Below are 17,355 nucleotides of genomic sequence, written 5' to 3'. Positions count from 1 at the left end.
GTGGATCAAATTCTGCTTGAGTTGCTGATACAGAAAATCCTATGGGAGATAAGTCAACCAATATTTGTTTCTTATTGAGTCTGCAAATCTGTGTTGGATTGCCAGCATCCATTTTAGGTACCCAAGAGGCCAGGGGTATTATTTTTCCCTTAAAAATGTAAAATAATTGATAGGCAGTCGCAGGCAGAACTGTGTGTATTTTGTGAGGGGAAGGATGGCACCCTCCTGTTCCACATACAGAAACTAACGGTGTTGGCAGCTGACTCTTAGCTCACCCCTGGCAGGGTGGCAATATCCTCCACAGCAGGCTGGCTTAGGGAGGTGTAGGGCACGCCATGTGGTACACTCAGACACTTGAGACGTTGTCGCCATTTCCCACTCCACAACATCCACCACCTCAATGGGAGGCCTGCCCTGTCCAGACATGACTTCTTCCTATTACCTGCAGAGATCCATCAGTGTTACCTCATCCTTTACAAAGTACAGGAAGACAGTTCCTGATGGCAAAGAGCTAACGATATAAAACCTGCTACATTTTCAAAGTACTTGTTGCAGATGTTTCTTTGAATATTTCATAATAACCAGAAACACAGGTGCTTCCTGAGAAGTACAGTGGTAGCTCGGGTTAAGTACTTAATTCGTTCCAGAGGTCCATTCTTAACCTGAAACTGTTCTTAACCTGAAGCACCACTTTAGCTAATGGGGCCTCCCGCTGCTGCTGCGCCGCCATGGCACGATTTCTGTTCTCATCCTGAAGCAAAGTGCTTAATCCTAGGTACTATTTCTGGGTTAGTGGAGTCTGTAACCTAAAGCATATGTAACCTGAGGTACCACTGTATATAACCTGAGATACTATTTCTGGGTTAGCGGAGTCTGTAACCTGAAGCGTATGTAACCTGAAGTGTATGTAACCTGAGGTACCACTGTAATTGTGGAAGAGGGAAGAACACAGTGGGAGGAGGGATTCACTCAAGGAGCTCCATATGAGATGCTTTCTGCTTGTTTTTTTCCAGGGTGTGTTGGAATCTGGGATAACATTACCTGCTGGCACCCTGCAGAAATTGGGGAAACCGTGACAGTACCGTGTCCAAAAGTCTTCAGCAATTTTTTCAGCAAATCAGGTAATATATCTTTTATATAATGGAAACCATATTGAGGTGTGTGTGTTTTTTTAAGGGTTCTCATGTGCGGGTAACAACAGCCAGAAATTAAGAAATCATTTTTGCTACGAAGAGTTCATTTTTAATTTGGTGATGGGCAACTTACATACTGAAAGGACTGTTGTTGTCATTGTCGTTGTTGTTTTAATACCTGTATCTCAAGATGTGTACACTTACAAAGGCTTACTGCATGTCTATAATCTTGAAAACATGCAAGTGATTATATTCAGGTTTACATCAAGGCCATAGTGCTGAGCAATTTCTATGAATGTATGTCATGGATATCAGGTCTGCAGGGTCTGTGACCCACCAAACCAAAACGCAGTCCACCAGCTGTATATGGTGTCCCATGGGACTCTGGGTTTTGCAGCCTGTCCAGAACGGTAAACACAGGGCAGAAGGGTGGAGCTTGATTATGCACCTGGTAGGCCTCGCAACTGATGACTTGTGGGGCCAGCCCTATCATTAGACAGAGTGACACAGCCGCCTCAGGCTGCAGTTGCTGAGGGATGGAAAGTGGGAATAACTGTGTGGTCTGCACTGCACCCCCTATGCTGCCCTGCAGTGAGATTCGGCTGCCAGTCTAATTGGCTCTTGTACATGGAATGGGAAAAGGCACCATCTTGTCTTAGGCCACAGGCAGGAAAATATCTTCAGGGTGACCCTGATGACTGGTGGATGTCGACTGTTATAGGGGCCTGCCTTTATGTGGGTTATGGGCCACATTGGACCATATCTGACCTTGGATCTATCTCATAAACCTGGCAAGAAGCAAGAGAATGCCTTAGGAGAACCTTAGGAGCCCCATCTCCAGCATCATTGGACCCCTACACATGGGGCATAGCATTTGAACAGGACCCAAGGAACAGAAGTGTGTGAAACCCAACATATGCTGACCTATTTTGCACAATATTTTAGATAAGATCTGAAATATTGTGCAGGGCCTTTTTTAGAAGTGTACATTCAGCATCAGCAGAGGATGGACCACGTTTGTGTCCTTAGTTTAATGGTATAGCATGTGGTTTGCATGTAGAAGGTCCCATGTTCAGTCCCCAGCATCTCTAGATAGGATTGGTTGTGTTCCCCCTCTGAAATCCTGGACAGCCTCTGCTAGTCAGTGTAGACCATGGGTAGGCAAACTAAGCCCCGGGGGCCAGATCCTGCCCAATCGCCTTCGAAATCCGGCCCACGGACGGTCTGGGAATCAGTGTGTTTTTACATGAGTAGAATGTGCCCTTTTATTTAAAATGCATCTTCGGGTTATTTGTGGAGCCTGCCTGGTGTTTTTACATAAGTAGAATGTGTGCTTTTATTTAAAATGCATCTCGGGTTATTTGTGGGGCATAGGAATTTGTTCATTTCCCCCCAAAAAATATAGTCCGGCCCCCCCACAAGGTTTGAGGGACAGTGGACTGGCCCCCTGCTGAAAAAGTTTGCTGACCCCTGGTGTAGACAATATTTTGGTATGTGGACCAGTAATCTAACTCCATTATAAGGCAGCTTTCTACATTCTATGTTTCCGTGTTCCCACCTTGCTTATGGGATGGATTCAAGGGCAGGTATTCCCAATCCAACACGCTGATCTGATTATTTTAGGGTTATGGCTCCAGTCTTATTATGGATATATAGATTTATTTAAGCATCGCCTACTTGGCAGGTGCATGTTTATGAATTAGCGTTCAGAAGAGTTTCCTGCGATGTTTTGGGACAATAGGAAAGCCCTCCAGTTTGTTGTTCCTTCTAGAACTTTCTCTCATCTCTGCTCCTCTTCTCATAATTGGGACAAGCCTTTTAGAAACACATTATAAGTGAAATTGGGATTTGCTGTGTGTCAGAAGAATATTCATCTCTCCAGCTAGTTATTCATCACTGCAGGATCTGAAGGCTTTAATAACCCTGCCATAGATCATTCAATATCACCTTAAATAACAGTGTAGGGTAATGAAAGGCTTTTTATGAAGATAATTTTATTCAAATTACGTCCCCATCTAACACATTTATAGCCGCAAATTAGTCTTCTCAAAAGCTGGACGCTAATAGAACCTCTGCCAAGTGATTTTTAAATGTCACACGGAGCCTCCTGATCTGTTGCTGACGAAGAACACACCCATACCTGGTGGAAGTATTTGGTCATTTTTCTAGTCGTGACAATACCATGGATGGATATAGGGTTTTATTTTGGGGTGGTGAGAGACAACTTAGGTTATCTGAAGTAAGCGCCAAATATAGACACATGGGTTCTCTTGACTTCAGCATCAAGACACTCAGGGCAATCCTGATCCCTGGCTGGAAGCAGAAGGGCAGACTCATCACTGAATCTAAAGTCCTGTCACCTCCATTGGCTTGGGAAGTGGGAAATGACCAGTTTAGGGAAGAAGAAGAAGAAGAAGAAGAAGAAGAAGAAGAAGAAGAAGAAGAAGAAGAAGAAGAGTAGTAGTTTGGATTTGATATCCCGCCTTTCACTCTCCTTCAGGAGTCTCAAAGCGGCTAACATTCTCCTTTCCCTTCCTCCCCCACAACAAACACTCTGTGAGGTGAGTGGGGCTGAGAGACTTCAAAGAAGTGTGACTGGCCCAAGGTCACCCAGCAGCTGCATGTGGAGGAGTGGAGACGCGAACCTGGTTCCCCAGATTATGAGACTACCGCTCTTAACCACTACACCACACTGGCACACTGGGAGCTTGCTGCTGGTTACCACTGGTGGTAGCTTCTTACCTGCCAGGGTGAAACTAGGCCTCCATTGTGACTGGGCAACCACCACCACCACCACACCAACACTCCTCTCTGCTGGTGGAGGCTAGTGATGGTATACATTACTATAGGTTATAGTAGATTGGCAACAGGAGCCTCAAGTCACCTGTGAGGGACAACCTTTTTAGTGAATTAGAATTCCATTCCTGATTGCTACACTTTCGCCCCTTTTGTTTAGGAAATATCAGCAAAAATTGTACAAGTAATGGTTGGACAGATATATTTCCAGATTTCTTCTTTGCTTGTGGATACAAAGAAGTTGACGAAGACAGCGCGGTAAGTCAAACAATTCTATGACTCGGAATCGAATGTACTGGAGAACTATTGAAATTTTAAGCTGCCAATTTGTGTTAATTAAAGGAAAACAAAATCAAACTAAATGTTAGAGATGGAACACCATCCGGGTCAGTTTTAGAAAGTGCAACATAAAACACTGCTCCTGGAAGACTGCATAGGTCCATCTTAATTGTAGTGGCCCAAACCAATTGGCCTTTATGGGTCAAAACCAGCACCTAGAGTTGATTTTAGAAGGCAGTATGGACCCAGCGGAGATGCTGGAACATTGGTTGAATGTTCTAGAAATTCTAATTCTGCATATGTACTGAATCAAATATGCCTTGTCATCAAATAAATCTTGTGTTTTCCATATTTGTTGACGTTTTCCTCCTGTGACACTGCTGACTAACTGCGCAAAGATTTTAAAACAAAATGATAAACTCTACCAGCCAGACCATATACAATCTTGTTTCCTACAGTATTCACTCAATCAATTTTTTGGACCATTTTCAGGACCATACTAGGCCTCGTTTGAGAAATCATCCATATTTTTTTTTAAAGAAAGATATTGCACCATGGTGCTGTGGAGGTAGAATTAAATCTTGCACTCTTTCCCCCATCAAAATCACCCCCCATAGCTGCTATTTGTCCCTACAGAGCAAAACATGCAGGCACCTGTGAGGCCTGTTTGTTTTGCCCTGTGGAGCAAATAGCAGCTTTAGGGGGCATTAACTGGGTTAATGGGAGAGGGAGTTAGCTAGTCCCACCCCACCCCGTGCCACATCGCCTCATGCATCCCTAGAGGTAGAACCTAGAGGAGGGGAAAGGTGTAGAAACGGACTCTGAATTGCAGGTTGTTTTGGAACCTTGTGTAATGTTAACATATGAGAGTGCTGGAGGTGAATTAGTTAAACAAGTTACCCAATCAGAACCCAGGGGGGTGGAGTCAGAGGGACTATAAAACCAGCTCTGGGAGAGGGGTGAAAGGGGAGTTCGTTGGGAGCTGAGTGGTTGGAGTGGAGTGGGATAGAGTCTGTGGGTAGGTTGAGTTAGTGTAGTGAAATAAGTTGAGTCAGGAACAGTTAGGGGCTAGGAAGACAAGTAAATATCTGAGAGGTGGTTTAGTGAGTGAGAGCAGGTAGCGGAAGTTATAGGTCTGGATAGGCACCCTGTGATTGTAATTGACCGATACCGTTTATGAAACCACACGCTTGTTAAACTGCAATAAATAAACAGAAGTTTATGTTCCAATTTAACCCTGACTGGACTCAGTATTGTACCAGGTACGGCCTGGGTGGTGGCAGCGAGAAATAAAGTGGTGGCACAGGGGTGAATAGACAGTGAAACGTCCGGGGACCCTGTGTGATCGCCACACCTTGAGGGCCTGTGTCCCTGTGCAAGGGATTTACTTGAAGACAAGGCCTGTGGTGTAAATGTTACACAGAAGTCACCTTTACGGTGGGATGACTGGGAAACATTTCTGTGATGCTGGCCCTGCTCTAGCAATTTGTGGCCATGCTGGCGATCGCTACCACCCCCACCCCCCAAAAATTATTGCAACGGAAATTACAAGTCGTTCATGTTGACATATTTTCACTATGCTGTAGTTATTTTCTAAAGAAATGTGGGTGAAAACCTTCAGGCCTATTTCTGAGGAAACATACTGATCACTGAGGTTCTTGTTGTTTTTTGTTGTTGTTGTTACTATTAGGATTGATTCCCATGAGGCACCCCAAAGCAATTTATAGTTGTTCTCCTTGGCCTTGGGATGTGGGTGGTTTTGGTCACGGGATAAACCAGTTCAGCAGGTTAGGTGGAAGTGAGTTCTTCAGAACCACAAACCCCTCTCACCACCCCTCACATAGCTGAAACCGTGTGCCTAACGCAGCATCCTCCATGGTCTTGCTGTTTCCCTCTACAGTGAAATTGCACATGCTCTGGCCTCTGAAAACTCTGCTATGATGGGTGGATTCCAGCTCCAGGCAATAGATTAGAAATAGGGATTCAGAAGTGACCCATGCCTTTTAATGTCTAGATTTGCACTGCAGATTAGACAGAAGGAGACTGTAGGAGTTGACACTGTGCCACATCAAACTGCAGGCAGAATATTGAATTATTTTTTTAATGCCCACCCCACAGAAAACTGACTTGCATGGAGAACGCTTGCTCACCAGGGGGAAACATTTAGCCTAACTCTCCCACTGAAATTCTAGTTTCCCTGCCCCCCCCCCCCATGCATAACTTTAAAGGGGAGGGCATTTCTGTCCCTGCCACTTCAGAATCTGATCTTATTTTGTGAGGGGTGTAGAATGGTTCCAAGAAAGCTTTCGAAGCCCCATCTAGAAAGTTATGATAGATGAAGATGTCATATTATGTGTGTGCCCCTATTACTCTTTGCTTAATATATCTCTGCAAAGGCATGTTTCCTCCTGTGGGTTTTGACAACTATTATTAGCTTACTTCTGGTCTTTCTCATTTTGTTCTGTCAGAGCCATGCATGTAGACACAGGGAACATTTGAACACCGTGTATATGTGGATAGCAGCTGCCTATAGACCTACTGAAGCTTCCCCCCACTTTTGTTCCTTTTTAATTACAAACAGGAAAAGCCTTCTTAAATATATCTGCACCTATATGGATATACATATTGCAATAATTAGGGGATCTGAGGAGGCTAAGCAATTTAATTTTTCCAAGGAAGCAGAATGCAAACATTCAGAGATTTCCAGTAAGGGGGAGGGGGATGTGATATATATTCCCTTGAGTGACGCATGTCACACTGTACTGCATGGGTTAATAAAAGCTGTGGCCTTACCAAGCAACCACCATCCCAGAGACCATAGGAAACATGGAATTTCCTCCTCCAAGGGCAGAAAGAGATTGCTTCTATCTCAGAGAGGGAGCTCCAGTACCAGATTTTCCCTCCATGCTACTGCGGTAACTTTCACAGTCCTTCTCTCTCTGATGTTCAGCATAACCTTTAACTCCTCTGTCTCCTGTGCCTCCCATATTCTGTTCAGCACCCAGCCATATTTGATAGCATTGCAACAAAATCACCTTTTTTCTCTATCCACACGGCCACTTGCCTAGACTACTGCCATCGTCTCCTCCCTGGTTTGCCATTCTCTCACGGGGGTCCCTTCATATCCATCCCATACCCTGCTGCCAAAACTATTCACGCTTTGATCACACGACACCTTACTTAAACCCTTGCTCTGGTTTCCTGTTTTCTTCTGGGTTCAGCATAAGCTCCTCATCCTGACTTTCAAAGCCTTCCATGGACTTTTGCCCTCTTCTTATCCTACCCCCATTCATATCAGTAACCACCCCAGTCCGTGACTTTCACTCCTCCAGCTCCACCACCCTCTGCTTTCTGAAGGTCTCCTGCTCCCTTAGATCCAATCCAAATTCCACCCCCAAGCTCCTACAAAGGGGGGTGATTTACAGGCTTAAGAGCTTTGTGTTCTCTCTTCTGCAACTAACAAAAGCTCCGAAGAAGGGACTTACTGTAAACTGGAAAATCAGTGCAGCAACAACTGGGTTTTTTTAAATTCCTCCTTACCACCTTGTTGTTGTCGTCATTTAGTCGTGTCCGACTCTTCATGACCCCATGGACCAGAGCATGCCAGGCACTCCTGTCTTCCACTGCCTCCCGCAGTTTGGTCAAACTCATGCTGGTAGCTTCGAGAACACTGTCCAACCATCTTGTCCTCTGTCGCCCCCTTCTCCTTGTGCCCTCCATCTTTCCCAACATCAGGGTCTTTTCCAGGGAGTCTTCTCTTCTCATGAGGTGGCCAAAGTATTGGAGCCTCACCTTCAGGATCTGTCCTTCCAGTGAGCACTCAGGGCTGATTTCCTCCAGAATGGATAGGTTTGATCTTCTTGCAAGTCCATGGGACTCTCAAGAGTCTCCTCCAGCACCATAATTCAAACGCATCAATTCTTCGGCGCTCAGCCTTCTTTACCTGGATTCAATTCAAATAACACTCCCCCACCATGAACCTTTTTGTGTGTGTGTGTGTGTGTTTTGTTGGGTTTTTTTTTGGGAGGGGTGGCCTGCCCCATCATGGCTCAAAACTTGAAGGAAGCTGACAGCAGCAGAGACACTTGCTCATAAGGCAGGTTCATGGCAGGAAAGGCAGATGCAAAGAACAGGACCTTGGACAGAGCACCATGGAAGGGGCCAGCTGGTGCTAGAAAAGCTGGTGCCTCAGGTGAGTGAAAAGGCCTTCTAAAGGGTGGCTGGCTTGCCCTGCTATTGGCCTTCCCTTCTCTGAGAAGCTGGCTTGGCTCCTCAAGTGCCATTGTCGAATCTGCAGCCATTGGCTCCTTTCACAGAGATGGGAAACCCGTGACCCTCCAGATGTTCATGGAGGAGAGGGTTATTGAAGGCTACTAGCCATTATGGCTAAGCTAAGCCACCACAGTTGAAGGCAGCAATGCTCCTGAATATCAGTCGCTGGAAAACAAAGGAGGGCAGAGTGCTCTTGCACTCAGGTCCTGCTTGTGAGCTTCCCACAGGTTGGCCATTGTGAGAATTTGATGCCAGAAGGGTCTGGAAACTAAACCTTGTGAGGAACACTTGAAGGAGCTGGGTATGTTTAGCCTGAGAAAGAGGAGACTGTGAGGAGATATGACAGCCACTTTCAAATATCTCAAGGGCTGTCTCGTGGAAGATGGAGCAAGCTTGTTTTCTCCTGCTCTGGAGGAGTGGACTCGAAACAATGGCTTCAAGTTACAAGAATTAGAGATTATGACTAAACATCAGGAAGAACTTTCTGATGGTAAGAGTTGTTCAGCAATGGAACAGACTCCCTCAGGGGGTCGTGGAACTCTCCTTCCTTGGAGGTTTTTAAGCAGAGGTTGGATGGCCGTCTGTCATGGAAGCTTTAGTTGAGATTCCTGCATTGCAGGGGGTTGGACTAGATGACTCTCAGGGCCCTTCCAATGCTACAATTCTGATTCTGTGTCTAGGAGGGCCATTGGTCTGATCCAGCTACAGAGCTCTTCCTAGGTTCTTATGTTGTCCTTATGATGTTGGGCTCCAAAACCCAGCCTGCGTAGGCCATGATCAGGAATGTTGGGAGCTGTTGTCCAACAATATCTGGAGGATCCCACCCCAGTGTAGTGTACTCATCAGAGTGCTGAGCTCAGACTTGGGAGACCAGGATTCAAATCCCTATTGAGCCGTGAACTTTACTGGGTGACCTTGGACCAGTCACCATCTCTCAGCCTCACCCACCCCACAAGGTTGTTGGGATACAAGTGTAAAAACAACAACAGCAGTAGTGCCAAAGAACCAAATATTAGATGTATACATCACCCAAAGACTAGTTCATTATAGTGCCGGGCTGCCACCATTCTGCATGCTCATGAACTAGGCTGAGTACAAAGTTGGCAGCTGCTCCACTGCCAGGAGACCCAAATTGTGGTAGGTCCTGGAGGTGGGTCAACACAGAAAGGCCCCACTGAGGACAGCCTACCAAAGCCCCACCAAATATCTGGAACGGTCCTAAGCTCCACAGTGGTACCTTGGTTCCTGAACAGCTTGGCTTCTGCAAACCCAGAAGTGAGTGTTCCAGTTTGCGAATGTTTTTTGGAAGCTGAATGTCCAACTCAGCTTCCGCAGCTTCCGATTGAGTGCTGGAAGCTCCTGCAGCCAATCAGAAGCTGTGCCTTGGTTTTCAAACCATTTCGGGAGTCGAGCAGATTAAGTTTGAGAACCAAGGCTACATATGTCCTGATTAAATTGCTATGGCCGACTCAGGCAACATTTCTGTGAAATTATGTATTTCTTGCCTGGTGCTATACTTTATTATACTTGATATTCTGATTTACTAGGAGGGGGGCAAAGCAGAATATTTGATCACACACTTTTGCCTTCAAAATTGAAGTGCAGGAAAATGAAAATGCTAATGAAGCATATATGCTTGGAACGAATCTTTGCAAGCTTCTTATCTCTAAAACAAAGTAATAAGATCATTTTTATTGGGGGGGGGACGCCCTTCGCATTGCATAATGCAATCAAATCTTCTAAAGCTGTACAGTGCAGAACGGATTGAAGATATGACATTTTATTATGGTGCTTTCTTACGTCTGACAGGGAGTGTCTGTAGCAGCAAGAACAGTCTGATTTGGAGAAAAGCTGTTTCCTGGTGTGACAGTATTTTTAAAGTAATTAAAATAAAGCTTCTATGTTTTCCACGTTATTTGCAACTGGTAGGCTGTGCATGTGACTGCTGTGATTTGCAAAATAATGTCAATTAAAAATACCAGCTGCCATGGTGGGGGCTGGCTGCAGGCAGTGGAAATGTTGGGCATTTCCTGGGGATCCAAGACTAGCAGGTGGGGGCCCCTGAACCAAGAGCACCCACCTTTTCAATATGCACAGAAGGCACAAGAAGGTCAGAAACTGTGTGTCAAGGGCTGCACTGAGGAGGAATGGCAGGGGCTGCCCCCTTCTCCTGAACCGTCCTGAGGACAGTGTAGATTTAGAACAGTGGTTTGCAGAAGGACATAGTTCAGAGACTGCAGAGTGGAAAAGCTGGGAAATACTGGGAGAGGAACAGCAGGAAGAAGGAATACTGGGGAATTGACAGCTGACAGACTCAGTGTCTTTGGAAAGCATTCCTGAGCCCCCTCTCCCAGGACCAGACAGGCATTGAGGGTAGTGGAACAGAAAGCTCAGAGGCAGAAAGCCCAAGTCAGGGATGATGTTGGATAAGAGAGACGGAGGGGGTTAGGCTTTACTCGGAGCAATACCATTATTTAATAGGGACTACATTCCTTTCTCTTTCTCTGTGACTACTGAATAAATTATGTGGTAAGGACTCTTCTTGTTTACCTGCTTTTTTGGCTGCCACCGGGGGAGGGATAGGATTCCCTGAACCTTGACACTGTGAGAAAAAATTCTGTTTGCACCTTCCCACCTTCTTCCAGGTCAAAGGGGCCCAAGGAGAGCCCTTTGACATGATGCTCATATTCCATCTCCACTGTTGGGGGCAGTATAACTAGGAACACCAGGTCCTGAGGAACATAGTAGGAAGAGTGGTGTTGCCTTCAGGTGCAGCATGTGGGCTTCCCATAGCCAACTGGTTGGCCACTATGAGAACAGGATGCTGGACCAAATGGGCATCTGGCCTGATCCCTCACAGCCTTTCCTATGTTGTTCTTGCCCTTGAGTCCTGCTTGTGGGCTTCCTGGAGGAGGTGTTTATTTAGTAAGCAGGAGATGGGGCTAGATGAACCTCAGCTAAATTTTTTGAAGCAGAACAGCTAGGACCAGAGGTGGCAGCTTGTGAGGTGATGGGTGTGTGTGTCAGTGTTGCGTGTGTGAGCGTTGTGCCTCCCTAAGTCAGGCAGAAACTTCCTAGGCTTTGGGAAAGGTGCTGGAGCCCTGGTGCCTCCTTGTCAAAGCTGAAAGGGCTTTGGGAAGGTGGCCGGAGGGCTCTTGGACCTTGTTGCAAGCAAAAATCCACATCTCTCCGCAAGGGGAGCAGTTGGCTACTCTAAATCCTCTTCCTTCCAGCAACATCCTGGGCTCATTCTTTGTTCTCTAATACGGACAGACCTCCTAGTTCTTGGGGAGGGAGTGTCCCCCACACTCTCTAATGACATTTCTGCTGACTGTTCCCTCCCTTCTGTTTCTCTTTCCATTATCTCGTAACTCGGTAACTCCTGCCTAAGCTGTTCGGTGTCTGTGTCTCTCTCTGTTCCTGAAACCGCTGGAAACAGGGAGGGCGGATCTTCCCCCTCCTCTTTCTCCTCTTCAAAGAGGAGCTGATCTGCCTGAGAATGCATTCCCCAATCATCTGATTCATACCGTTTCCTGGCAGGATGCTAGATCCCTGGTGCCTCCTTCCCAAAGCTGAAAGGGCTTTGGGAAGGTGGTGGAAAGGCTCTTGGGCCCTGTTGGAGCATCATGCCACCCTTGCTAAGCCAGGCAGAAGGCTCCCAGGCTTTGTGAAAGAGGCGCCAGACTTTAATGCTCTATTGTTTACCAGGAACCTTTAGGGGGAAAGCCTAGACCCACCAGTCCTCTGATGGCACACCACTGACGGACCTTTCTTCTGACCTAACATGCCTCTTCCTGCATTCTTAAGCTGTGGTTTCATGTCAAGCAGTGTCAAATGTGAAACTGCAGCACGACTCATTCCGGAGAGATGACTGTCGAATTCTGGTAGATTCTGGAAGTCTCTGTAGACCCCGCAGCAACAAAGTTGACCTTTTGGCTAACAACTTTTTTCGCCTTGCTAAGCAAAAGTGCGAAATATGCTCTGAAGTGGAAAGAACGGCCTGTCAAGCCACGCTCAAGCAAGCTGACTTTAGTATATTATAGCCAGCAAGCATATTAATAGAAAGCTGCATAGATTTTTTTTCTGCATGGCTAGATAGATAGATATATTTTTACAGTTCTTTGGTTGAAAGAAATGTACTTTGGGCCATGTATGCAATGAACTCTCACATAATTGGGAATGTCTTTCAGATCAATAGGCACCAATTCTATTGAAGCATCCGTAGATTTATATTCACTATACTCACTTGGTTATTAAAAAAACATTTCATTAAACAGAATTTAAAAATAGCCCCCCAGTAGAGTATTTCCAATAACATTACATCCAGGAAATTAAAAAGTAGTAATTTTCATTTGGTGCAAGAGATACAAAATAAATGCATTATCTCTATCACCGCACCCTTTCCGTATTTCTGAGGCAGCTAGCAACATGTGTCCTTGCATGTCATCACTATATGCAAATAAAATTAAGGGTTTTTGTGCCTTGCAGGGGTCTAACACAATCTGTGATTCCCCCCCTCACAAGTGTGCAATAGTCCAAACATTTTTATGCCAAGCTCTCATTCTTCCAAGGAATTTCATCTCTGAATTACTGGTTGTCATGCTGCCACCAACAAACAAGATCAATATAATAGTAATTTATAATAATAATAATAATAATAGTAATAATAATAATAATAATAATAATTTATAATTCACCTTACTTTTCCATCTATAAGATGCCCCCGTGTATAAGACGCACCCTATTTTGGGGGACTCAGATTTAAGAAAATGGGAGATGGCACAGAGTTGTGAGCTATTGGGGGGGGGTTGCCGAAAATTGCTCACCCGCAAGCATCCAAAAATCCACCTCTCATCTGTCCCCAGAAGTTGCCAATCACCCGCCCAATTGCCACAGCGTCAGCCAATCAACACCAGCCATTGACGCAGCAACCAATAACACGCCCAATAGTTGCTGACATCCGCAGCAGCAACAAATCAAATGTCCACCCTATGCACTATCCATGTATAAGACGACCCCTCACTTTTTAGCATAATTTTTAAAGTAAAAAACCTAGTCTTATACACGGAAAAGTACAGTATACCCTACCTATCTGGGCAGCTTCCAGCAAAATATTAAAAATACAGTTCTTTACATTCAATATTATGGTTTGATCTCTCAAATATTGATAAGGAAAACAATTCCAGAGTTAAGACTTGGATAGTGCAGAATGCACTGCAATGGCCACTTCCTGGCCCCTTCTTTTAATGAGAGGGTTGCCCATGAGTACTATGAAGGTCAAATGCCTAAGGTCCTGGAGAGGAGAGGTATTGCTGGGTCTACATATGGAAGATGCAAATGTTATTCTGTGCATGATTCCTTGGCAGTACTATAAATCATCCAGTTTTGGTGAATGTTCTATTTATGCTCTTCTTATGGTGACCGATGCATGCAAATTGTTTCTTTTGTAGATTTTCTATGTTTTGGTGAAAGCGATTTACACCCTTGGACACAGTGCGTCTCTCATTGCTCTGACTACAGGAAGTATAATTCTTTGCCTTTTTAGGTAAGTATACCTAAAAATCGGGATGGGGTAGTAAGCTGTTTATTAAGCTACAATCCCCTCTCCACTTACCTAGAGTAAGCCCCGCTGAATATAATGAGACATGGTTATGGTTGCAGGCCTAGTCCCACTGAAATCTATGCGACGAAATTGTGACTAACATTGTCTGAATCCAACCCATAGCGATGCTTGAATAGCTGTCAAAACAAAGCGGCCAATTGTAGATGCTAATGAAATACAGAACCAGCATAAACAACTGCCATTAAAAACATTTTAGTTAATATATTCTGTCATTGGTTTGTTAAGAAATGACATTTGCAGGTTTTTCTTTAAGGCTGGGTATTCGTTTTGCTAAGAGTAAGAAAAATGATAATCACTTGCTCTTCCGTTTTTGTATCCTTTCCCCATGTGTAGGAAACTTCACTGCACTAGGAACTATATACATTTGAATTTGTTCCTGTCCTTCATTCTAAAAGCAATCTCTGTCTTGGTCAAAGATGAGATCCTCTATTCTGGTAGTAACACAGTTCACTGCTCAGAGGATCAACCATCCTGGGTAAGAAAACAAATTGCTATAACTTGAAGCATTTTTATCTTTCGTGTGCTGTGTTTTTGGGTGCGTGAGAGAGCATTAGGGACATGGGTGGCGCTGTGGGTTAAACCACAGAGCCTCGGACTTGCTGATCAGAAGGTCGGCGCTTCGAATCCCCGCAACGGGGTGAGCTCCCATTGCTCGGTCCCTGCTCCTGCCAACCTAGCAGTTTGAAAGCACGTCAAAGTGCAAGTAGATAAATAGGTACCGCTCCAGCGGGAAGGTAAACGGCATTTCTGTGCGCTGCTCTGGTTCGCCAGAAGCGGCTTAGTCATGCTGGCCACATGACCCAGAAGCTGTACGCCGGCTCCCTCGGCCAATAAAGCGAGATGAGCGCCGCAACCCCAGAGTCGGTCACGACTGGACCTAATGGTCAGGGGTCCCTTTACCTTTCTAAGAGAGCATTATATTAGTAGCAGACAGGTTGCATAAAGACTCGTGTGCAGTGGCACCAATCTATGGGGCCAAGATGCCTTCGGCCCCCGCAATATTTGTTGGGAGGGAGCTGGGCCCCCTTCGTGTAGAGGGGGCAGAAGAAGCTGAATGTGGAGCCAAGCACAGCACGGCTTCAGTAGTCAACTCCTCCTGAGAGAGAGAGAGAGAGAGAGAGAGAGAGAGAGAGAGAGAGAGGAGGAACCGCCACACTCAGCCTCCTCCTGACAATACAACGTTGCACATGACGTCATGGACATATGACGTCACACATATGCAACACGTGCATGATGTCACGTGTGTGTGACACACAATGGGCCCCCTCAGTCTTGGGTGCAAGTCAACACCTCCGCTGATGGGGCTTTGGGGTATTTGTCAGGGTGGGGAAAGTGTGGCCTTACAGATGTTGTTGGATTTCAACTCCCATCGGCCTCAGCCAGCATGGCCAATAGTCAGGAGGGTTGGAAGTTGTTGTCCAACAACATCTGCAAAGCCAGAAGTTCCCTATCTTCGTCCTAAGTGCAGAAATGAACGGGCAATAGTAGATGAGTTGGTGAAGAGAACCAATCATAATTCAAAACACAAACATCTGGGTCATATATCCACACCATACATGCAGTGAGGCTGACCAGTGAAGGAACAGGGCAGGATTCCAGCAAGCCCGTCAGAGGTAATGTAATGTGAGACCCAAAGGAAAGAGGCATCGATTGCTTTAAAAAGCAGCATGATTTGGATCTAGGGCAGGGGGCCGGTCCACTGTCCTTCAGACCTTGTAGGGGGTCGGACTATTTTTTTGGGGGGGGGGGATTAATTCCTATGCCCCAGAAATAACCCAGAGATGCATTTTAAATAAAAGCACACATTCTACTCATGTAAAAACACCAGGCAGGCCCCACAAATAACCCCAGAGATTCATTTTAAATAAAAGGGCACATTCTACTCATGTAAAAACATGCTGACCGTCTACGGGTCGGATTGAGAAGGCAGTTGGGCCAGATCTGGCCCCTGGGCCTTAGTTTGCCTACCCATGATCTAGGGCACTTCCAAACTGTCATTCTTTTTGGATAGGGTTCAGTCACAAACAAGCAAATTCAAGTTTGCATAATTAAAGTTGACCTGGTGTTCTTGTGCAACTAAACCATTTTCATTCCCTAAAACACCATACTCAGGCTGTTGCCTTAGGGAAATCATTGCCTGAGCTCTCCATCTGAAAAAAAACCCTGATATAATAATGACCTATCTCACAGGGTTTGGAAGGTCAAATAATTGCAAAGCACTTTCTGAATTCAGCATTTTTAATAAATACACAGTGACAAATGGTGAATTGGAAAGGGTATTCAGTGGGTGGAAGATGAACTGTGACATTTGCTTCCGTGCTATTCATAAAAAAGTTATTAATAGGATTCCATGTTGATGTAACATAATTAAGAGCTAAATCCTAAATACACTTACCTGGGTGTAAATACAGAGGAACTTCTATCCATGCATAGAATTAGACTACAGATAAAGATAAGGGGCCACAAATCAGTGAAAAGGGCACATATTATGTACACTGAGAGAATCAAGTCAGTTTGCAGCCCCGTCCTGCAAAAAAGGCCCCATGTAACATTACAGGAAAAGGTTGGTGGACAGCTGCTGCCAGTCAGTGTAGAAAATTGTGAGTTAAACGGACTAACAATCTGACATCTACTGTGCAAAACCGCAATCAAAGATCTCCTTGCTTGGGGAATTTCCCCTTTCCTTACGTTAATATCTCCACTCTGTTCAACGTAGCCATGAAAACCAGGAAATCTGTAATGGTGGGAAACATGCACGAACCTTTGCATGTCCCTTGAATGAACCTTCCTGAACCGTTTTCTTTTGCCTTAATTAAATGCGATTGGCTGATAAACCTTCCACAGAGCTCCCCATATCGCTGACCGAGATGTCAACATTACTTGTCACTTCAGAGGTTCAGGATCATGAATTTAGCAGGGAGACACAGGTTAGGTTTTCATTTCATTTCTCCTCTCCCCCCCCCCCATTTTTTCTGGCTAATTTAAGAAGGAATTTCAAGACAGCAAGTTTTGTCGCTGTAGTTAAACTGGTATAAATCAATATGCTGCAGTGTTGTCCAGGTGATGTAATATCTGCAGCAAAGAGTTGCTTCTGCTGACCCCAGTTTAGTTACATAAGAGCTAGGAAGAGCTTTCAGTCGCTCGTTATGCATTCCACAGGGCTATTTTTGCTTCTGGCACAGCTTCTATAGAATAAACTAGCTTTAAAAAGTGACAGGAGCCTCTTCCCTAAACCAAATTACTTCTGGTTAA

The 17,355-nt window shown here is 45.2% G+C and overlaps 1 protein-coding gene and 1 long non-coding RNA gene across 2 annotated transcripts in view; one reads left to right on the top strand and one right to left on the bottom strand.

Moving 5' to 3' along the window:
• LOC308459224 overlaps positions 1-17,355 on the bottom strand; it is a 300,770-nt gene that overhangs the window by 253,844 nt on the left and 29,571 nt on the right. The window lies entirely within an intron of this gene.
• Positions 1-17,355, top strand: part of VIPR2 (vasoactive intestinal peptide receptor 2) — a 52,198-nt gene that overhangs the window by 22,517 nt on the left and 12,326 nt on the right. The window contains exons 3-6 of the mRNA XM_080974190.1: positions 1,014-1,121; positions 4,090-4,187; positions 13,931-14,025; positions 14,437-14,578. Coding sequence (XP_080830316.1) covers positions 1,014-1,121; positions 4,090-4,187; positions 13,931-14,025; positions 14,437-14,578 — 443 coding nt within the window. The remainder of the gene's footprint in view (positions 1-1,013; positions 1,122-4,089; positions 4,188-13,930; positions 14,026-14,436; positions 14,579-17,355) is intronic.

Source organism: Podarcis pityusensis (assembly GCF_964106645.2).
Source record: "Podarcis pityusensis genome assembly, chromosome: 12".
In the NCBI taxonomy this organism is placed as follows: domain Eukaryota; kingdom Metazoa; phylum Chordata; class Lepidosauria; order Squamata; family Lacertidae; genus Podarcis; species Podarcis pityusensis.
This window is presented reverse-complemented; position numbering and strand designations above follow the sequence as displayed.